The sequence below is a fragment of the Thermobia domestica genome, chromosome 6 (assembly GCF_964235325.1).
Source record: "Thermobia domestica chromosome 6, izTheDome1.hap1.1, whole genome shotgun sequence".
NCBI classification, from domain to species: domain Eukaryota; kingdom Metazoa; phylum Arthropoda; class Insecta; order Zygentoma; family Lepismatidae; genus Thermobia; species Thermobia domestica.
Window position 1 is genome coordinate 50097018 of NC_137459.1, and position 24944 is coordinate 50121961.

The 24944-nt window shown below is 37.8% G+C and overlaps 1 protein-coding gene across 1 annotated transcript in view; it reads left to right on the top strand.

The window, feature by feature from the left end:
• LOC145687178 (glycine receptor subunit alpha-2-like) overlaps nucleotides 1–24944 on the top strand; it is a 536410-nt gene that overhangs the window by 445621 nt on the left and 65845 nt on the right. The window contains exon 5 of the mRNA XM_081760642.1: nucleotides 24213–24439. Within this exon, the coding sequence (XP_081616768.1) occupies nucleotides 24213–24439 (227 nt within the window). The remainder of the gene's footprint in view (nucleotides 1–24212; nucleotides 24440–24944) is intronic.

The window sequence follows — 24944 nt, forward strand, 5'->3', positions numbered from 1 at the left end:
TGGTGGGTTACACGTACCATTGGGATTCGGACAAGTAGCTTAGCTAAAACGTGTACGTGGTACCTAAACACGTAAAAGATAGGTAGCCCCGTACTGTTTGAGCGGGCCTACCAGGGGAGACACGGCTCCCAAATGACAATGTCTGCCTTTCAGCAAACGGTCTACATCAGTCATTGGTTCTGGTAATGTACGGTGTACCTCTACCGTAATTAGAGGAAGTCCCATATTGCTTGCACGACCCTACCGGGGGGGGGGGTCGGATTCTTGCCTGCGGGGAGACCAAACGGAGGTGGGGAGGGCCCAATCCCAGGAATCTGGGTAACGGTTTTGATCCTGCTAAAGGGAGGAAATTCTGTGGGTATGGGCTGGCACCAAACTCAAATGGTGACTTAACACGTACCATTTGGTCCGGGATGAGATACGGGAGTATCTCGACGTGTGCGTGGTACCTCTACACGACAAGGCGGTTGCCAGTTGAACGAGGCAGGCAGGGCCGGCATTGAACAAGCCCCCTCGGGCATTGCCTGGGGCCCCGGATTTGGTTGGACTCTGTCGGGCTGTGGTCATACCGTGGGATTCGGTAGCTTGTGGGATCCAATCCCAGGAATCTGGGTAACGGTGAACACGGGCGGGAGGTGAGCTTGCCTTATAACGCTCGGGCGCCATGCCTGCAGAGCATAGTAGGACTGATTCGCTAGCAGTCTGCCTCAACCAGTAGGTCAACTGGTAGGCACTCAGGACTTCGGTCCGGCCGCGCAGTGGGCGTATCCCACTCCCTCAGAGAATGGGGGTTACATCGTTTAGGCGAGTCAGAATTAGGGGACAAATTCTGACGGTGCAGCATGTGCACGAGCATTCAATAGCGTATTGTGGAACTACGGACGGGGTGCGATACATTTGAGCGGTACCCGTCCATCAAATAGACCGAACGGTCGCGGGTATGCTCTCCATGCATGCAACTAAGCGTAGACCAGTAGACCGCTAGCATCAAAGTGTACTTTTCACCTTACATTTCATTGTAATCTTTCTCTTTCATAGTGATTCGGATCCCAGTTTACACTCCTATATAGATTCGAAGCTGACATAGAACATAAAAATGGTATCACTCAATTTCGTTTTTCAAATGCATCAATATTTTGTGACACTGCTGACATTTTGTTATGTTATAATATCTGTCTTATGCATTTAAAGTAAATTCACACTACTTTATTACCATCTGTTGCCACATATCAAACTTCTCCATTGTACATTTTCAGCAGACGTAGGTGCAATAACGTGCAACACTGCACCACTACACTTCACTGTTATGTTTAGTGTTAAAAGTGCATTTTAAATCTGTGCACATTTGTATATGGTGCTATTTCAAATAAAATATTTTATGCTGAGTTGGCAACACTGCTTCACCTATGGCAACATTGCTTATGGTTTTCGATAGGGCATTTTGTTCTCATTATATTGTGCAATTTTTGTTTTGAATGCTTTAACGGTTTTCAAGATATTTACTTTAAACGTACGAAATTCTATAATACAATATTTGGGATATTCAAATTTTGAAGCCTCCTAGCGCCTATCCTTCTGGTCCATAGCACCTTAAATTTTGCTAATGTTCATTTCTGATGATTCTCTATCAGATGTACTATGGGGCAATCAGATTTTAGTGACAACTTGTGGGACCCTCCCGTCTGAGTATGTATTGAAATTGAAATTGAAACATTTGAAAAAAAATGGACCTATCGGGGACTTGAGCGAGGGTTCACAGAATAGAAGTTCAATATGCTAACCACATACCTACCGCTTCACTTTCGCCATCCATCCACACTATTAGCCAGTTATAATCGTTGCATGTAAGACTATACACACGATCCTAATGCTCGTATAAAGAGACGTTCTTTATGTGAACGTCACAATCACTTACTCGAGATTTTCTTTAACTCAAAAACAAGTTATATAGATCTCCGTCAATGAGAAAAATATCACAAAACGTTCTTCAAGTTGACGCTACGTCATCGTTTTCAACGATGGTCTCGATTTATATTACATTTCATTACCTTAACTTCTGATTTCCAAAGAAGGAAACACGGCAGACATTAGTTTAGCACTCTTTTAATTGTATCAATTCGTGTGGAAATAGAAAGTTATATTTTTGTCTTCCGTAACTACTAGTTTATTTTATATTCGTATGATGAATTTGGTGAAGTGTAGCCGCTGGCAATAGCCGAGTAGCCCACAAAAATAATAAAAATTAAAAAAAGCCTCGGGATTTCGGCTTCGGATCATGAGCCGCAATCCACTAGGTGTTCGAATCCCTCTGAAAAGCAAGGTCGGAATTTTAACTGTCCTCGATATTTCTGTGTTCGTGTCCCTGTCGTGTTTGGAATACATCGAAAGGACATGAGGTGCCCCTGGCGAACAATCATATTTGATGTAGAAATCGCCCTTCTCTTACCAATAACAATCACCATCAATAACACTAATACATTGGAACGAATTTTAAAAAAATAAAAGGTGTGAAAGCAGGGTACTATATGCAGCGATCTGGGTTCGAAATCCCGTCATGGCAACTATTTTTCTTTATTGGAAGGAATTGTTTTCGTAATTGGGATTGTATTTCTGTTATTCCTTTATTATTATTATTATTATTATTATTATTATTATTATTATTATTATTATTATTATTATTATTATTATTATTATTATGTAAATGAATGAATCCCAAAGTAAAGTCCGGATAGGATTTTTTTCCATGAGCTTTTATGTGGAGAATGGCCTGAAACAAGGAGATGCATTGTCTCCATTATTATTCAACTTTGTCCTGGAATACGCTATAAGAAAAATCAAATAGAGCAACCAGGGCCCAGAGTTGAATGATATTCACCAGGTTACCAGGGTGCGCGGTCGGTGACTCTGAAGATATTTCAACAGTCCAAAGGCGCAACAATCTATTGGGCTGGCATCTGAGCTTTCCACAGGAATGTATTCAAAAATAATAACACAAATCCTCAATTCCTTTGCCATCACCTGATAAAACCGTAGCAATGTTCTGGTGGTATTAGTCGAAGTCTTGTCTATATGGAACATCACCTGATTCGCGCTCATTCCATACAATTATGGGATCTATTTCCAATAGATAGGTGTTGAAATAGACCCTCGGAAGTATCTAGCATTCACATTCACGTTTTTGTCTATCTTGTGTATCATCAACTTATCCTCATATCTGAATCCCGCAACAACCATGATGCCACGAGAAAAACTGTCCCTACACTCACCAATAAAGTTGTTGTGTCTTTTACCGTCAATGTCACGGTATATGATTGCCGGAATGAGAGCACCAGCAGTGAGATGGACATATGGATAATTTACTGTGACAACTTTCTTCCATTTGGAATTTGCCAGGTACTTGGAACTTGCGTAAGTACGAAAACTTAGCATGGAAAAGGACCATTACCTAATCTGCCCATACTGGTTGTTTTTCGACGACATTTGATAACACTCACGCACTTAGAAGGTCACACACAACACCGCTTCTGCCAACAGACCCATAGTTCCAGTATGATACACCAGGTAACAGCACCGAATCGAATATGGTCGGATATAAGCAAACGACCTAGTGTATAGTTTTTTTCTTTTTTCATGGACGATGAGCTACTTTCCCAGCAAGTTTAGTACAGATCCGGCCAGTAGTTACCGAGAAATAAAACATCATACCTGGTAGTAACCTATACTCCATGCCGTAAACGTTGCCAACACCTAGTGGCCCACTTGCCAGTAAATGTCGATCATCGATATAGCGACGCGTCGAAGGATTGCCGCTATTGTGCCACTGGCGGCAGGGTTTCGTCGGGTCGAAAGAGATATCTATAGTCGGGGTATTGAAATTATCACCCGGTGAGGCTGAAGGAGACGGTAATAATGAGAGATGGGTGATATGGTGGAATGAAGAAAGTGGGAGGAAACGGGAGAACCGCGAGAAAACCCACGAACACAGTGCTTGTCCACCACAAAGACCACACGGCGTGAGCAATCTTGAGATGAGTGCGTATAATTATATGAATTTAAATGGCAACTGTCACCGATCATTTGAAAGTGAATATGGGAGAATCATGAGATAAAGTAAATTGACGCGCGTTATTTTGTTATAAAATTGGATGGCGAGCGAATTTTATCTGATCGCAAACGGTTATCGTCGAATATGCACGGTTACAGTAGCACACTGATTAGCAAAATTAAAAAGATCTCAAGTATTTATCCCTTTACATGCAACGTTTTCTTCATCGTCTCAGTGACCAAGTCGGAAGCGCACGTGCCTAATAATAGAAAATTCGGTAGTTCGCGCCCATCTTGGGGTGATTTTTTAAAACTTTTAAAATTGATTTTTAGACTCACCTTAATGTAAATAAATTACGCATATAGACGATTTAACATATTTTTTTGGGGGGGGGAGTTGTTTTGTTGTTCATTGGCGTTTCGTCGCGTCTCTGGCACTAGTGGGTCGCTGGTGGTATAATTTTCAAAATGGAAGTGGAGTCACCGCGCATTGAAGCTGCGGGGCCGCCAATCTTTGGCGAGATGTCGCTAGTTGCCCATCGGTGGTCCACCGACGCTTACGACATGTAGCAAGCTCATGCATACTTACACCTGCATTTGATAATACACACAAACGTACAATCATTATTGTATACATTTTATGCCCTTGCAGGGGTAAAAGTGTGGGGGAACGCGGGAGGACGACGTCCCTCCGCTTCCAGGAATTATCCGTGGCGTCCCCCCATTTTCTAATAATATTACAATGGGCAAAGATAGGCACAGGGGACGGCGTGACGTCATGTGTCCCCCTACCTTTTCAGATCCGCTTTTACCCCTGTGGCCTTGTATATACATGAAAAGCTACTTTTCACTCTTTAGTTTATTGTTCTTGTTCGCAATATTTTACCATATGCCATAATATCGATGTTTTTTTTTTACAGAAACAATATTCTAGGGGGGCATACTTAGTATTCCGGGGGGGCACTGTTGGTAGTATTCTATTTATTATTGTATTATAGATGTATTATTTTGGTCTCCTCCAGGGGGGGCGGTGCTCCCCAAAAACATGTCTGGAAGAAACACTGATAACGATATTACAAAATATTTAGCCAGTATTTTAATGATGCCTTTTTAGTAGTAACAACAATTTTATACAGTCGTCTCGTTTTTTTTTGGGGGGGGGTAATTTTAAGTTCTAGAGGAGAACTAATTAAAAATGTGGAAAGTATCCATGTACCTTATGCAACCCATACCTTCATATACTGTGTGTAAAGAAACCGTCAGTATATTTTAAGAGAATTGTATCTTTCTTCTTTACTGCTATACATTAATTTTGAAGTATTGAAATATAAAGCTTCTCCATATACAAGAATTATTACTAATAATATTTTGATTAGATAAATATTCATATTTATTCAATTATTAAAATATTAGGATTAATCTAGAGGTTCTTACCTTTCCATGAACTAAATATTTAAAGACACATTTTTATTAAGCCAACGTAGTTTACATTTGAAGTTTTAGAAAAGGCAGTGCAATTCTTTTTGGGGATGGATTATAGCAAATTTTGATACAATTTCTTACACGGAAAAGTTCCAGTTCACGAGGATTTTTCATGAATATTAACACAAGTGAACTTAATGAGCTGATTTTGAGTTTAACGTCCTGTTCAGCAGCGATGCTATATGAGACGTGGACCTACTGATTAACGTGGAATCCAACCCACATGAGCTCCCGCTGGAATCGAACCCGGGTCTCCCACGCCAAAAGCGCGTAAGCACAAGTGAACTTAAGCGACATGGTCTAAGCCAGAGTTGTCCAAATGGCGGCCCGCCAATCCATTTTCTGCAGCCCACAAAGCTCTCACAACATACGATTGTTATTACTGATAATATTTTCATTTATGTTCATTCTTTTAATGTTTCCACTCTTCTTTCGAAATAAGGCATCCATTTAGCGCTTCTGTACAACAAAAAGGCCCGGACATCCAAGGCAACACTGGAGTCAGTAATGTAGCTATAGGCAAGGCATCGTTGCTGAAAGAACGATTACTTCAATTAACCAAACCAAACCAACCATACCAATTCACCATGAAAATTGTGAAGAACCGCTTCAGAAGCTGCCTTGGAGATTCTTCTCTTTTACATCATCTGCGGCTCGCAACAACAGGATCGGATGTAGATATCCCAGCCCTTGTAAACTCTCCTAGTCATCCTCATTTATCACATTGAATGTAATATTTCAAATACATTTTTATATTTTTCTTTTGTATAATAATAATAATAATAATAATAATAATAATAATAATAATAATAATAATAATAATAACAATAATAATAATAATAATAATAATAATAATAATAATTATTATTATTATTATTATTATTATTATTATTATTATTATTATTATTATTATTATTATTATTATTATTATTAGTTGCGGCCCTTCACCTTAGCAAAGACGGTTATGGCCCTCAGGCTCATTCTAATTGGACACCACTGGTCTAAGCTGTCCTAATTTAGTACAAATTCGTTCCATACTTGAGAATTATTTTTCAAGTTTGCAATTACCTATAGGACACACACTTAATATGGCAGCTAGATGTCTTAGTGTAGGAAACCGTCCCCAATATTATCCGCTTGAAGTTTGCGTAACATTTCACTCAACTTCATATTCTTCTCTGCACACTTCTTTAAAATTTAATGAAAACACTTATATTCAGGTACACACTCCTCAAAATTCAAAGAAAGAAAATTACACAAAGATTTGAGTTCTTGTATTGCGTTATCCATAGACATAATAGAAATGGATTTTAGGATTTAGATTTCTGTGCTTTCGGCATCAATGCATTTAGCTCGTCACATTTGAGGGATTTCGTCCCTCGTCGAGCACACTATCCAACTAAAGGGAAGGAAGGAAGTGGCCTGAGTCATATAAGTTAGGTACCACCCTGGCATTTGCCTCATGTGAATGAGGAAAACCTCATTTTCGACCGAGTGTCCCCACCAGGAATCGAACCCGAGACCGCTCGCACCGAAGGCGAGAGTTAGCGACTACGCTACACGGGGCCACTCCATAAGCATAATGTCACCACAGTTGAACACTTGGGACGATAAAGAAACTTTTCGAACGGTATCCCCAAATCTATCAAAATTTTCTAACAATGTTATCACATATGGTCGCACAACTTCATTATGGAGCTTATCATAGTCTTCAAAATCTGCCTTCAGGAATGCTTACAGACTTTCTTTCATCACTTTCTTGTGATACCTATGAATGCTTCCAAATAACTCGATTAGTCACTCATAATTATCCTTCAAACGAGAGGTTACTACTGACACTTTCATCAGTAAACCACTAACAGTAAGTTTTTCGGATTATAATATTGAACACATAAAAATGGTACCATGAAAACATATGTGACTTTTTGGGGAATATGGAAAAGGACATTGACTGAAACCTCGCAAATTGGAAAAACATAAACTGAACGTTAAATTTGAAACTAGCTATATATACAAGGTGTTTCTAAAAAATACTGACAACTTTTGGGAGGTGATTCCTGACACCAAGATAAGACAAAAAGTATAGACCAACCTGAGTTCACAAATACATACTTTCGGAGCTAGAGGCTGTCAAAGGCATGAAAAATGAACTTTAAAGGTCCATAGCTCCAAAACTAGGGGCTTACCCTAGTCGGGTCAAGACTTCACTTAGGAAATGAAAAATGAAATCTTTGAGTTTTACGTCCCACGGTTATGCCGGTTAGGCTAAAGGAGACGGTGATGATGAGTAATGAGTGAAATGGTGGAATGAAGAAAGTGGGAGGAAACGAGAGAACCCAGAGATAACCCACGCACACGGTGTTTGTCCACCACAAAGTTCACTTGGCGGGGGCTGGGATCGAACCCGGGACCCCTAGCACCAGAGGTGAACGCTCTACCACTGAGCTACCGCGGCCCCAGACTTCACTTAGGAACTAATATGTGTCATATCCAAACATCAATGTTTCAAAATCCTAAAATACTCATGCAACATTTTTTATAGAGGGTGTTTGGCTATGGGCATATAATTTGAAGTACTTACCAACTATCTCTCTAAAAATTGTTGAGGTAGTACCGCAAATTATGAAACATCGATATTTGGATAGGGCAGATACTAGTTCATAAGTGAAGTCCTGACCCGACTAGAGTACTTCCCATTGTTTTGGAGGATTATTTTTTCATGTTTTCGGCAGCCTATAACTTCGAAAGGAATCATTTTTGGACACATTTTCGTCTATATTTTTTGTCTTATCTTGGTGTTAGGAATCACCTCCCAAACCTTGAAAGTGTTGTTTTAAAATACGCGGGGGGGGGGGGAATTCTACAACTTTGGAGAGGACATTTTCCCCTTCTCACATGCCTGGATAAAACACTCATAACAAAAAACATTTTGTTCCGGTAATTATTAGTTATGATACCGTTAAGTTAGAAAGTCCTGGGAATAAGCTATACAATAATAACGTTATTGAAATGTACTATATTTCAGTTGATCTTTTCTTAACGTTATTTAGTGATAGCAAAAAGTATTTCATTTTTTCTAATTCGTCGCTATATAGTTATCTGAAAAGTATAGTAACATTATTGTTTCATAACAAATATAAAAGTTATAAATGGTACATAACGAAAAATTTAATAAATATATTGTTATATTTGGCTGGATTTCCATCTTTTTCGTTATTTTAACGTTAAGTTAAATGAGCAAGCCTTGTGAATAACCTATAAAATAATAACGTTATTACAATATACTATATTCCTATCAAGCTTTTCATAAGGTTATTTAGTGGTAACAGAAAGCACAATGATCCTGCAATCCGTTACTCTATAGTTATCTGATAAGTATAGTAACACAATTGTTCCGAAGCAAATATATAAAGTTACAATTGGTACATAACAAAACATTTAACAAATATATTGCTATACTTGGCTGGATTTCCATCTTTTTCGTTATTTTAACGTTAAGTTAAATCAGCAAGCCTTGGGAATAACGTATAAAGTAATAACGTTATTACAATATACTATATTCCTATCAATCTTTTCATAAAGTTATTTAGTGGTAACAGAAAGTAGATTGATCATGTAATTCGTTACTCTATAGTTATCTGATAAGTATAGTAACATAATTGTTTCGAAGCAAATATATAAAGTTACAATTGGTACATAACAAAATATTTAACAAATATATTGCTATACTTGGCTGTACTTTCATCTTTTTCGTTATTTTAAAGTTAAGTTAAATCAGCAAGCCTTGGGATTAACGTATAAAGTAATAACGTTATTACAATATACTATATACCTATCAATCTCTTCATAAAGTTATTTAGTGATAAACAGAAAGTAGTTTGCTCCTTTAAGACGGTACCATTATAGTTATTTGATAAGTATAGTAACATTAGTGTTTCGTAACAAATATATGAATTTACAATTGGTACATAACATAATGTGTTAACAAATATATTACGTTACTTCCGTCTATTTCGTTATGTTATAGTTATGTTAAGTTAGCAAGCCCTGCTTTTAGCTACATGGTTAGTGTACGAGTCTTCGGTGCGGGATGTCAGTGTTCGATTGCCGGTGCGAGACCATGTGCTACGTTAACCTGGGATCCACGTCTCATGCAACTTCGGTGCTGAAGGGACGCTAAACTATAATCTACTCCTAATAATATTCGTTATGCATACGATTATTAAGAAAAATCTGCATATCCTTCGAATATTGAGTTTACAGGTATGAACAGTGTGTGAGAACTAAATGAGTATTCTACAGTTCTGGACGAGTTAAGCTATTCGGAACCGAGGTTGAGCCATGACCTTGACAAACCTATTTTACCACCCAATAGAATGCAAAGACAAGTTTGCCAGCCCTTAAATCACAACACTTTTCAATGTCTTTTCCTGAGTTGTTCAAAGAACATCTTACGAGAACACATGAATTTCTGCACATTTTTTGCCAATTTTGTCTGCACATTGTTATTGCTAATTTGCTGTTATTGAAGGATTGTCATTAATCTTATTTCATTTGAATCTTTAGTTCTAATTTTTAGTTCTAAGGAAACATGCAGGAGTCAGCAGGAGCCATATCAGAGGAATAATTGGGTTGCGGAAGCACAGGGACTTGGAATTTGATAAAAAATACCGTGATCAAGAACAAACAATAAAAAGATACGTTCTGGTGGTTCGAAGATATGCCTCGATGTTTATTGTTTTTCTCTTTTTTTAATCTCGTATTTTCTATACTCGCCGCGACCTTATCCTGACAGCCGAGATACGCAACTTCAACTCGGGCAACTCCGCGCATGATACATAGTTCTTCACGTTACACACGTAAAACATTACTTAGGAGATCAATTCAAAGAGCTAATTGAGTTCAAGTATATAAAAATGTTAATACAGAAACAATATTTAAAATAAAAGGTACTAGATTTATTAGTAACGGGTTATGAAAATGACGTCAAGACTCTGAATCGGAAAGAGAGAAGGGAAGAAAAGAGTGAAAAGCCGGTAGCTAAGATGTGAGTCTTTTGCAAGTGTTGCAAGATTATAAACTTAAAAAATCTTATATCAAAAACAGAATACCAGTAAAATTAGTCAATTGATCAATGTTAGAAATCGTCCACAACGGATAGGAAATGGCTTAATATTTTTATATGATATATAAATTAAATAGAGTTGCTACCCCGTAAGAAACTTCTATGCCTACTGATAAATGAAACAAAAGAAAGAACGGGACTCACATGTAACTTATGCAATTTTTGTGCAGAGAGTAACACTGCTCAGCCAAATATCGTCTTCGCGCGTGCGTTAGTGTGGGTACGTGGGTGTAGTGAAACTGAAACCATGGAGAGTGTTAAGCGCGAAATTGAAATCATGAATGAATCCGAATTATCTGCTCAGTATTATCGCAAACACGAGGAAGGGAAACCTCTTTAAAGTCAAGCAAAGTAAATTGTCAACAATGTGTACTCTCGACTAAGAGAAAAATATGGACAAAACTGTTGAAGAAATTTGATACGATTGATGCCGGTTCGCAGCTGGTTTACTCATTGCTAACGTAGAGTTGCTGTGCTTTAAGAAAAAAAAAATCGTATTTTTAATTTATTATGTGGGAGTGTGCCTGCTTGTGTGTTTCTGTTTACGATTGACCTTTTCCAGGTAGATATATGAGAGTAACTTCATTTCTTATCCTTTCTTACCTTAATCAATTGAAATGAATAACCAAAATAGTTTTCATGCTCTCGAGTTTTAACTGTGAGTATTGCAAATAGGCCCTACATCACGTGCGAATTTCCAATACATTTATTATTTTTGTTGTGTCTTCAAGAATTATTAATAACAAATAAACCAAGAAACATTTTTCGTAGCGGCAGGAAAAGAACTAGAAATTACCACTACGCGCATATCAGCTGAGACCCAGAGCAGCGCCAGTTGAAACCCTGGCGAATGAGAACCCAACCAAAAAACACAGACATATATATACAAAGGCTTCCCTGCGAAAAGGTTCGCGCGCCAACATGTACTAATGCGCTTGTGACTCGGCTCTCAAGTTAACATTGCGTTTAGTATAGTAACTTCAAGGCTGTGAGTAACGTAAAACTTCATTTCTTTTATCGGTGCAGAGGTCAATCTTCAACACTACTGAAGCACATATCGCCTTGTCGATGAAAAAGCTGTCCTTTAGAACTATTTGAATAAGAGTGGACTGTGATTGTAATCTATTCACGATCATGACTAGTATCATTTTCATACATTTCATCACATTCACAAGAAAATTAAATCTCAAAGTTTCACGTCCCACGATTATGCCGGATATACAAAAGGAGACGATGATGATGAGAAATGAATGAAATGGTGGAATGAAGAAAGTGGGAGGAAATGGGAGAACTCGAGAAAACCCACGCATACAGTGTTTGCAAACCTCAAAGTTCAACCTCAAATGAAAACATACGTAGTGTAATTGGAAAGCTTTAAGACTAGAAAGACCAATGCTCAATAACAGTGGCTAAGTTTACCTGCGGGGTTGTAAGGGGAAGCTGTTTGATGTGTCGTGCAAAGAATAACGCATATCTTTATTTAAAGAAAATCAGCCTGGTGAGTAAAGATCTATATTCGGAAGTCGGCAGATTAGTGATTTCATAAAATGAATGTAAAGACAGAACAACGCATGTGTGCAAAATTTCATATTAAAACCAGGAAATGAGCTTCGAAAAGTTATATAATATTTAAACTAGTTTCTAAGGATATGTATGAGCCACTAAAATGATTTTACAACGAATTCAAAGATGGCCGCAAAATAATCGAAGATAATTCCAGTCCGATCGGCCTTTCACCTCATGAAAGAAAAAAAAAACGAAAACATTGTGAAAGTTCGCGAGTTATTGCATTCTGATTGCAAACTTACAATTAGGAAGATGGCTGATGAACTGACATTAAGTTTATACTCAGTTCATTTAATTTTAACGGAAGATTTGAACATTTGTCGAGAATCAATAAAATTGCTGTTCAGACTAGCCGAGAAAACACCAACTGCTTAGTTGGGCCAAAGCTGATTTTTATTCCCTGAATAGGGTAATTACAGGCGACTGATTATGAGTTTGTGGGTATAACCCAGAAACAAAGGCACGCTCATTGCAGTGAAAATATACAATTTCCCCGCGATCGAAGAAATAAGGTGATAAAGTCGGTCAAACGTAGATACTTTTCTTTCTTTTTCTTTCTTTCATTCATTCATTCATTCATTCATTCATTCATTCTTTCTTTTCTTTTTTTGTTTACAATTCTACAAGTATCGTGCATTACGAATTTGCACTAGGGTCGAGACAGCCAAGCAGAAATACTACAAAAGTGTCCTTCAATATTTGCGCGAAAATGTGCAGAACAAAAGATCTGCACTCTGACGAGACAAAATTTGTGTCGTGCACCATGGGAATCGTGGTTATTGTGTGTTTTTGATCACGGTATTTTTGACCAAATTCCACGTCCCTGTGCTTTCGCAACCCACTTATTCAATACCCACAATAGTAGAGCACTTACCTCTGGTGCGGAATTCCCTGGTCCGATGTCGGGCCAAGTAAGTTTATGGTGGACAACATCGTGTCCGTGGGGTTTCCCGGGGTATTGCTGTTCCTCTTACTTTATCATTCCACCAATTCTTCCATCGTCGTTCACTTTCCTTAAGAGTCTTCATCCCGGCGAAATTAAAATATCGCTAATTTTACAGTAATTATGTGATATCTTCAAATAGATAAAAGATAATCGAAATGTGGAACAAGAGCGCCCTAGACAATATCATTTTACATGAGAAACCGTGATTACGACTCACTTATCTGCTTTCGATTTCGAGCCATTTTGAATATCGGCATTTATTTTCGCGTTTCCAAACAGCTGAAAACGGAAAGCCACTAGGTGACTTGTGATAACGGTACCTCACGCAAAATAATATTGTCTAGGGCGTTCTTGTTCCATATTTCAATTATCTTTCATATATTTGAAGATATCACATAATTACTGTAAAATTAGCGGTATTTTAATTTCACCGGAATGAAGACTCTTAATAATTCCTGTACCTTAGCTTGAAAAGGATAGTCGTGTGACGTTAAACTGAAAGATTTTTGAGATTACTAGTCCAGTATTAAACTTGCCAATACACTACGCATATACGTATGTGCTTGGTTTTAATTGAGACGGAGGGTTTTAATGCTACGTCACATAACTCAGCTCTTAGCAGCACAATGTTTTACTGAAAATCATGCAAAGCTAAAAAAGAAAGAAAAAAATTAAAACGAAGAAATCAATGAAAAGAAAGACTAATATTTGACCATAGAGTTATTAAACACATGGAGATGTCAATTATTACCAATGAGAAATATAGACCCTATGTACTAAGACAAAACACAGGAACGTTCAAACGTATGGAAACTATAGACGAATGGTTTAATTAATCACCTGTTTGGAGTGCTCAAGTACCATTCCTACTCTCTATGAGTACTCTGTTCCGGGAAGTGAAAGATGCGTTAAATGGAGCATTCTAATTTCTGTGAAGAGGTGAAACTAAAAATAAATTTACCAGTAGAAAGTGACCCCGTGCAATCTTCGAAACTACAGCATTGAGAATTATGTTGAAAAAAACACATGAAAATATACAGGGTGGTCCAAAAGTCATAGGAATGTCGAATAAGACAATAATAATAATAATAATAATAATAATAATAATAATAATAATAATAATAATAATAATAATAATAATAATAATAATAAACGAAACACAATAGTCAGGAATAAAATGTCCCTACAAACGGTATAGTCTAGGGAGGAAATGTCCCATAGTATACCTGTTTCCCGCGCCCATCTTGAAATAAGTTATCTTGGATTCAAATTCAAAATTTCAAATAAGAAACATTTCAAATAAGAAACAAAGGTATATGTGACACATTACCTCTTATATCTGTATGTCCACAGGCATAGGCGCAGAACGGTAAAATATATCGAGAAGCAGTTTTTTGGGAATGGATTCAGTGTTCCAGTAATAGTGTCCATTTCATCCGTTAACCATATATTCAAAGGGTATGTGGTAAAAATTAACCATTTCTGGTTTCAAAGTTGATCACCATTAAACAAGAAATACTAACAGATAGCAAAATATTCAGGCTCTGAAAGAAATATACCATATCCACTTTATCTCTACTACGAGTAAAACTGGAAATAGACGAAATTTACTGATAGTTTCCTTTCAACATTGATCTTCTATAGAGCAAAAAACGAAAATAGATAGTGACACGTGGTCAATTCAGCGTCCCAGCAAAAGGTTTTGTCTTTGCTGATAACCCTCTATTCAAAACAGATGTTGGAAATATTAAACATTTCCAGTTTCAATGTTGATTGCTATCGAACAAAACTAATAAGAGAGAAGAAGAATCAGTCTTTACGAATCGATTCAGCATCCCAAGAATATATCTCGTTTCCTGCCATAACTTTCTATTCTATTGAAGCCAAAAGTGAAAGAAATTAGCAATTTCCTGTTTTAACGTTGATCGGCATAGAACAAATACGGTAACAGATAGCGTATAGTAATTTTCTTTTTAAATCAATTTCCCGTCTAAATAAGTAGTGAGTATTTTTTTAAAATGAATTCAGGGTCCGAAGAGTAAGCTCTTCTCTTATCTTATTCCACTATTGCAACCAGGTTATTGTAATACTACTTCAAGTTTGAGTATTGAATTCTAATAGTTTGGAAGACTACCGTAGTTTCACATTGTGTAATTAAACTAACTTGTTTAGATTTCCAAACTATGCTCTGCATACTTATTGGAAGTTTTATAGAATAGCTGTGTCCATTTGATTGTCTGTTCTTCTGTAGACAGGCACCAGAGCCAAAACGGGGAAATATCTAGACGCGATCTAGACGCAGAAATACCTAGACGAAATATCTAGAAGGGGAAATACCTAGACTCGATCTAATTGAATCGATTCCTCATCTTAAGAAAATAAACCATATTCACATGAATTCCTCTCCTAAAACTGAAAGCGGTAGACATTTAATACTACTTCTGGTTTCAATATTTATCCCCATAGAGTAAACCTTTAATATATAATCAACAAGTGTTCGTTTGGAATTGATTTCAGCCTTAACAATATGTTTCACGTACTTCATTAACCCTCTACTTAAAACTAAAATGATACAAATTATATATTTACGGTTCCAACGTTCATCGACATTAGCGAAAAGAAGATATAGCGAAAATGTGGCGTTCTGGTATCGATCAAATGTCCCAATCGTAGATTCCATATATCCGTTAAGTATCTGTTGAAACCCGAATTGGTAGAGATTAACAATTTCTTCTTTTTCTTTTTTTCTTTTTTTATGCGTTAATCGCCATAGAACAAAAACGATAAATATATAGCGATAAGTTTTTTTTTGAATCAATTTAGAGTCTAAATAAAAGACCCTTAGCCTTATATCCCCACTAAAACCAGAAGTGGTAGATGTTGTTTACTACTCCTTCCAGTTTCAATGTTTATTTCCATAGAGAAAAGGAAAAAAAAAATAAAACGCGTTACTTATAGCGACAAACGGTTTTCTAAAATCGATTCTGTGTCCCAACAATGATATCCATCTCCGTTAACTCTCTATTGCAATGTTCTACACGTACTCCCAGCACCACGTGCTGGTTGTAAAAAAAAACATCAGACGACAACCACGAAGAAGACATCGACAATCATCGAAAACGTTCGTCAAGTAACGGATATTAACGAAGTTAGCAACATTTCTGGATAAAAGGAGCCAGAACATTACAGAAGGCATCAGTCTCCAATGTTTGATCATCACTTCCACTCTCTTGGACTCATGGGCTCTGGGTTTTATCTCCCTCTCTAGGACGCCTGGTCTCTGAGAGGTACCAACCTACACCTTGACGGCAAGAGCCGTGGTTCCTGTCGCCCTAAGACGCTTAGTCATTGGACTCCTACAAATTCACAGCAAACCACCAAGATATCTAAGAATATTTTTTTTTATTTTACCTGTAATATTTATTACTACTGTATATAAGAAAAAAAATTCTATAATAAAAGGTGATTTGGAAAAAAATCCAAACTCCCGTGTTCCGTCTTTTAGCTCCACCCTAAAAGAGAGAATATTACACTATTCATACCTGACATCACATAAATAAAACATTTTCAGTTTTAAAATTTATTGCCATATAGCAAAACAGTCACAGACAGAAGTGTTTATATATATATATATATATATATATATATCGATTCGGCTTTCCTAGTATAAGTTTCCACCTCTACATTTATCCCACTATTCATACCAGTAATATTGGCATTCTACTATTACTGGTTTTACCACTGGATTCCTTAGTGAAAAAATAACGAATAGCGAGAAGCAGTTCCTTTATATGAATTCAGTATCGCAAGAATATGTTCCCTCCCCAACTTTATTCTTCTATGCGGTTTGAATAAGAGGTGCGTTCAAAAAGAAACCAAACTTTTGAAATAGCGCGCCAACCGGCAGCGGGAGGCTGCTGAGCACACCTAGCGGTAGGATTTGACAACAAATTTCCATTTGCCGCGCTTCGCTATGACCGTTGAAGTCGTGTAGTTGCAGCCGCGAAAGTGAGCACGTGCACAAGCAGTTCGTCGAATTAAAAGATACAGTGACAATGAATGAGCTTGAAGAATAACATGTGTGTGTGGCATTTTGCTACAAACCTGGTAAAACATTTACAGATATTTCAATCGCTTAACTTGTTCAGAGTGTCCAGGTCCAAAAAGGTACCCATGAATCGGTCAAAGATCAAGGTGATATTGGTTATGCTTTTGATATTGGAAAAGCATTGTCCATCATGGATTTGTATCACGTAGTCAGATGGTAAACAAACATTACCAGGACATTTTAGAGTGGTTGAGGGATGTTGTGCGCAAAAAGGACGGAATTGTTGGAAAACCAGACTTGGGTGGCCTACTTATGCTTCGCTCCTTATCTGCAGTTACCTGGCTACCGTTTTGCCCCATCCACTCAGTTTTTCGGACCTAGCCCCAACACACTTTATCCCGTGTGCCAAACTCAAAAACACTTTAATTTGTACGTCGTTTCCAAACCATAGAGGAAATTCAGAACAAAGCGAAAATACACCTTCAGAGCATCCATAAAGTGGGTTCCAGAAGGATTTTTTAAAAAAAATGGAAGAAACCTTGGGAACGATGCATTGCCAGAAGAGGACTAGTTTGATGAGGGCAGTACAGTTGAGAAATAAAGACGTTATAGCAAAAGTTCGGTTTCTTTTTTGAGCACGGGGGCCGCGGTGGCTCAGTGGTAGAGCGTTCACCTCTGGTGCTTGGGGTCACGGGTTCTATCCCAGCCCCCGCCAAGTGAACTTTGTGGTGGACAAACACCGTGTGCGTGGGTTTTCTCGGGGTTCTCCCGTTTCCTCCCACTTTCTTCATTCCACCATTTCATTCATTACGCATCATCACCGTCTCCTTTAGCCTAACCGGCATAATCGTGGGACGTAAAGCTCAAAGATTTCATTTTTTTTCTTTTTTAGCACAACTCGTATTAATCTTCATACAACAAGAACGGTAAGAGTTAATAAGAAATGATTTTTGATGTGGGTCCAGCGTCCCAAGAATAAATTCTAGCTCTCAAGTTATTTCTCTATGAGATAACAGGAAGTAATAGATATGCCACATCCGTTTTCACTATTACATTATCATAGTTGGAAAGTTTACCGTCAATTTTCAATGTGAAACGAAGCTGATTTGTTCTTTAATCAGTACGGATGTTCTTCAATATCCATAAAAATATACCAATTTGTAAAAAAAATAATAATAATAATAAAAGTAAAAATAAAAAATAAAAATAAAAAAATACGAATTTCGATGTTCAAAAAGAAGAATTTTCTACAGAAGATGTTTATGTAACGTAACACATTTTTAGCTTCTGTTGTTGATAATTTCACTGCCAGAGATCTTAAAGAATTAAAGATCTGCCTTTATCTAAAAATTTTGGGGATTGTTTTTTCAATCCCAAATCCTACTGTATATCCTAGTTACCCGATCTCTAACACACAAATTCCTATTGCATGCTAGTGATCTGACTTTAGAATTTCCGTGTTACTAATGAAAGATAAAAAAAAAAAAAAATGTATTCAGTACAAAGTTGAAAGAAAGACGCAATAAATATACCTTTATGTTTAACGTTTCATGATTATATCCTTTATGCTGAGGGAGACGGGTGAATAAAGTAACTGTATGATGATGGAATAATTGGTGTAATGAAATGTAGAAGGAAACAGGAATACTATGAGAAAACTCACGGCGAATATATAATCCAACACAAACTTACTTATGGCGTGGGAGACCCGGGTTCGATTCCCGGCGGGAGCTCATGTGGTTCGGATTCCACGTTAATCAGTAGGTCCACGTCTCATATAGCCTCGCTGCTGAAAGGGACGCTAAACTAAAATCAACTCAACAACAAACTTACTTGGTCGGGGATCGAACTAGAGGTAAGCGCTCTACCACTTTCTTAAAGTTAATTGATTCACCAAACATATCTCATTAACTTGTTTAAATACTTATTTTTATGTTTCTACTTAATTTTACTCATTTAACTCGTTTCTCTAGTAGGCGCGGTGGCTCAGTGGTAGAGCGTTCACCTCCGGTGCTTGGGGCCCCTGGTTCGATTCCAGCTCGCGCCGTGTGGAATTTGTGGTGGACAAACACCGTGGTCGTGAGTTTTCTCGATGTTCTCCCGTTTCCTCCCACTTTCTTCATTCCACCATTTCACTCATTATCACCGTCTCCTTCCTAACCGGCATAATCGTGGGACGTTAAAGATTTCATTTCATTTTTTTTCGTTTTTCTAGTAACCTAGAACAACATGACACGAACACAGAGAAACCGAGGATAATTAAAGTTCCAAAGCCATTCCCTCGGGAATCGAACCCGGGAGCCCGTACCCCATAGGCGTACATGCTAGCCACGAGACCAGCGGGGAGGGTCACCAGTGAGCCATCTCTAGTCTCCGCAATAAATGTTTAAAGATTTTCAAATCATAAAATGTTAATCATGATTGGAAAAAATAAATGTGTATGTGTTGTAATTGATTAATTGGTATGAATCTTACGTATATCGTAATTATTTAATTGCAAAAAGTGAAATTAAGACCTTATTGGCTTACACCATTATTGAGATATGTAACATGAATCATTCAATAGTACTCGCAAAAAGAATAGAAGGTATTTTTTGTGTTTACTATGTAAAATAAGAAAAAAGTTATTGTAAATGTCATTGGTAAGATATAATTTATTTGAATAAAAAATGTCGGTCATAACTCTTGCCGAAGGTATTACAGGAGAAAATCGAGAGATTTCGAAGATTTCACTTCCGATCCAAATAAGGGTGGCATGACTCCAACAGTTGATTCAAGTAAACCAATATATCAAACAGTCTTTCTGGCGCTATTCCATCTTATCTTGGGTCTAGCTTCACGCAGTGTTCCACTAATAACCTTCTTAACACAATTTCTACGACAGAAGAAATAATCACCCAACTGTTTCTGTAGGAGAGGGAAAACAGCGGAATATACAAAAATAGATTAAATCATCCATTGAAATCTAAAGAATTACTGTTTGGATAATATGCAGCTAGGATTGATGAATACAATAATAGTTCGTATGGTTACTATTAGACTAAAAAAATTTTTTTTAGCTTGTCTGATATAGAGGCTATAAATGCATTTCGTGTCATAAATTTAGGAGCTGATTTCTTTATCGAATGAGGGGGGCGCGCTGGCTCAGTGGTAGAGCGTTCACCTCCGGTGCTTGGGGTCCCTGTTTTGATCTCAGCTCGCGCCGTGTGGACTTTGTGGTGGACAAACACCGTGCTCGTGGGTTTTCTCGGTGTTCTCCCGTTTCCTCCCACTTTCTTCATTCCACCATCACACTCATTTCTCATTATCACCGTCTCCTTTGGCCTAACCGGCATAACCGTGTACGTAAAACTTAAAGATTTCATTTCATTTTTTTCTTTATCAAATGAACGAAAAGAGTTCTAATAAGCACGAGTGGGAAAATATCTCTTGTCAAAGTTATAAACCACCAAAACTGCGAATCGTCATGTTTTAAAAAGCCCTCGCTTGCCAATTATAGAATTCCATGCAAGCAGTTCAAGGCATGATGCAGGAACCACTATATACTCTTATCTAAATACTCAAGCTTCATACTAATTCCCTAACACCGGTGCAACGTATTGTACGAGGGAGAATCAGAAACTAAGGTTACCAGGCCGATATTTCTGGTTTCTTCTGTTATAGAGGAGTGAACAGTATGTGATAATTGTAACACATGGAGTTTGCAACTGTGCAGAGTTTCTGCTACTCGCCACCTACGGTGCTAGTTGTGGTAAACACAAATGGGGAGTCGTTTGTTCTCACGAAGAAGTCCACTCAGTTATTCGATTTCTGTGGGCGAAACATATAACCGCCGAATGAAATTCACCGGCAGCTGGTAAATGTTTATGCAGAAACGGTAATGTCATCTTCCGTCACGGCAACACGCGCCCGCATACAGCCCAGAAGATCACAGCGCTGTTGAAGCAATTTCGCTAGAATACCGTCGACCAATTTCCCTATAAACCGGACCTCGATCCCAGCGACTTTCACCTGTTCTCGCACTTGAAGGAACACCTAGGAGACTGTCGCTTCGCTTCAGACAAGGAGATGAAACACTAAGTGACAACATAGCTGAACACGCAAGACAGGATTTTTACCAGGAGGAAATCTTCAAAGTCATCCCACGATGCGTCAAGCGCCTCAATCGATATGGAAAATATGTCGAAAAATAACCTAATGTATGTACTATCTGTTGGCTGTATTGTTTGTATGAAATAATATATACACATTCCGCTACAGGCTTTGTAAACTTACTTTATGATCACCCCTCGTATAAATTAAATTGGTGTACGGAGATCAACTTTTAAATATTATAAAAGTAACCTACAAAGAACTGTCGGTTTTTCCTCCCACCACCTTTTCGAGAATCGATATTTCACCTAAGATGTACCTGAAAGGTCTTAAATAGTCCCCATCAGCATCGACTAACTTCTCCCAATGTTCTGTAAGGCCATGGATTCCATCGCGGTAGAACTTGTCGGGCCGTAAAGTGAAGCAAGTATCAAGAGCATGTTGCACCTCTACTAAGGATTTGAACTGGTGTTCTCTAAGGCGATTGTCCAAGGAATAGAACAGGTGATTATTGGACGGTGCAATGTCCGGGAAGTATGGACCATTCAAGGTGTAGAATGGTGTCCCGGGTCATCCTAGCCACGAGTGGTTAGCATTGTCGTGTAACAGGAAAACCCCTTTGCGATTCAGAAGTGCTGGCTCCAAACTTTTGAGTTTTTCTTCAACACGGCCGAACTGCTCACAGTACACAGTTTATGGAGGTGCTGCCGAATGTTTTTTTCATTCACACTGAATTGTAGTCCCAGTTCCTCACATATCTGGATCTGTTCGCCTCAATTGCTGCTTGAAGATCTTCATTTCTGACATGTGTTGGTCTTCCGGCACGTGGTGCGTCTTCATCATCCTTAAAGTTGTTAAACCACCCCTGCGCAGTCACGACACCTTACCGAAAGTCTGGCATATCTTCCGCCCCGCTGCAGCGGCGTTTGACCCCAGTTTCTGAAGACCTCGTACAGCATACACGCCCTTATGAAGCTCTGTGGAGGTCCATGTCCACTCTGTTCTTATGGTGTAACTGAACTTCCACAACCAGGTACTATAAATATACCCATTACTAACAACTGACCTTCGCCTTATCCCCATCCCCGTTCAACTCACGGTGTGAGGACCAATTGAACTCAGATCTTCTTAAAATGCGACAGAACTTTCTTGGTTACCTTTTAATTGAGTACTTGTCGCGAAATAAGCAGGGTATTGTGAAACATGAGTATTTAAATAGACCGCATAGTTGTTCCTGTAAAATTCCTTAAAGTGCTTGCAAGAGGTTATATAAATTTCAAGCCGGGACGTTTTAAGACGTCATATTTCGCATTTTTGGCAATTTGGAATATGAAAGGAGTCGTTTTCCGATCAATATTTATTAGAACGTTGCCCTTCCGTTTAATATAAAAATTATCTCGTAAATTTATGACGCGGAGTTCATTAATAATGTATACAACGGTATATCAAAATGTTGGTGCAATCACTTAAAAGCAACGAACTACGAGCCCACTTGGACATGCATTATATAGTTGGATCCTTGTATGTTTACCATGAAAATTCTGGACTCGGTAGGACAACTCTTTCTTTATTTTTCTTTTTGCAGTTGAATAACTGAAATGTGTAATGATTGATACGCATGAGATACGAAGCGTCATTGAGTTCCTCTATCTTCAGGGAAATCATCAAAGCAGATCCACGAAGAGATGAAAGAAGTATATGGGGATAAAAGCCCATATTCTGGGATGGGATCAAAGTGGAAACGTCATTTCGAAACTGGACATATGACTATCGCGGACGCCTCTTCTAGATCTGGAAGACCATCTTTCACTGATGATACCGGCTTTAAGGAGAAAGTGAAGATCATAACGGACGACAGGAAGATAGCCATTGAAAATGTTATATATGCAATAGGTACGAGTTATGGGTCTGCCTGGAATATCATTCAGAACCAGCTTCGTTTTCAGAAAGCATCAACACAGTGGGTGCCACGACTGCTCACACCTTAAGAGAAACGCTGCTTGAGAATTGTTGGATAACGATGAAGAAGATGAATGGGATTTTGATGGTGGATGAAGAAGACTTTCTCGGCAGACTAGTGACGATGGATGAAAGTCGAGTTTCTCTTTATGACCTAGAAAAAATGAAATGAGCAGACAATGGAAACACTTCTCCGTTAAACGGCACAGAAATCTTCCGTCAAGCAGGTACTATTACTACCTACTCCTAAGTTACGAGAGGAATTAAAGAAGAAACGTCATTGATTGTTCACAAAAGGGGTGCTGCTGTTGGCAGACGATGCACCATATGTATTTATGGGGTGTAAAGGCTTTGCTCAGACATTGTGGGTCATTTCTATTTGGAATAGTATAATTGTGCAAATATTAAGAATATATGACTTTAGTACGCGAATTTAAATAAAAGTCGAAAGAAGTATGATATAAGGCCACTTCAACAGCGGAATTGGAGAGTTAACTTATTCAAATCTACAAAAAACCTTGTATTCTTGCATTATATTTTATGATATGAAGTTGCACAAACATACAAGTAATTTTGAAGTCACGTTCCAACAATATATATTTATTTTCAATATTTTTCACGTATTTCAATTCCATCATATTTTATTTTACTATTACATTTTACAACCCAGTACAAAATCACTTGTTGCACATAGTGGTAATGTATTCAGTATTGCATATATCACCAATATATGAAGTTTAATTTGTTATTTAACAAATGCCACAGGAAAGTAAGATCCATATTACAGGATGAGAATAGGGGATAGCAATTTGGTTGGAATTTTAAGCAATGCATTGCATAAGACAACATTATTTAGAAAGAAAGTGAAATGTTTTGAGCGGGCTTACTACACAAAATGATTGTAATATCATCCAAATTTAAATATATATGTTTTCTGTTTCCTGTTTCAGACGTACGTGGCAGATATTTTCTTCGCACAAACTTGGAAGGACTGGAGACTGAAATTACCTGATAACATGACATCAGAGTATAGACTGCTACCAGTTTCGTGGCTCCAAAAAATGTGGAGGCCAGACTCGTTCTTTAAAAATGCTAAAAAGGTGACCTTTCAAGATATGACTGTTCCCAATCACTACGTATGGTTGTACAAAGACAAGACAATACTCTACATGGTGAAGTAAGAACTTTTCTTCTTTCATTTTTCATTGAGTTACTCTTTTTTTCATTATTATTATTCTATATGCATATTCGGAATTATTATTTTGTTAACGCATGTGTCTGTATTATCGTGTTGCATGATAATGTATTATCTAAAAATAATTTTCCTTCTCTCATGAAAATATAAATTCTGTAACAAAATTACAGTAAATTAGTAGTGATCGACAGTAAAATGTCCAAAATTTGCGGACAGTTATGCTATTCACCTCAGAGCATATTTGCATATGTTTATGGATATATGATGTAAGGCCAGACCTCCTTGTCTAGGTGAAGGAAAGAAAGTTGTGTAGGTCACCGCAGCGTGAAAGTAAAACTATAATGTAGGTGGTATTAATTTGGAACTTTACGTTTTCATCATCGTGAATCATTTGTAGCTCACGTGTTCATGTTAATTTTAATTTTGCATTATCACCATCGTGAACCATTTGTAGCCCACGTCATCATGTTAATTTTACCTTGCCATC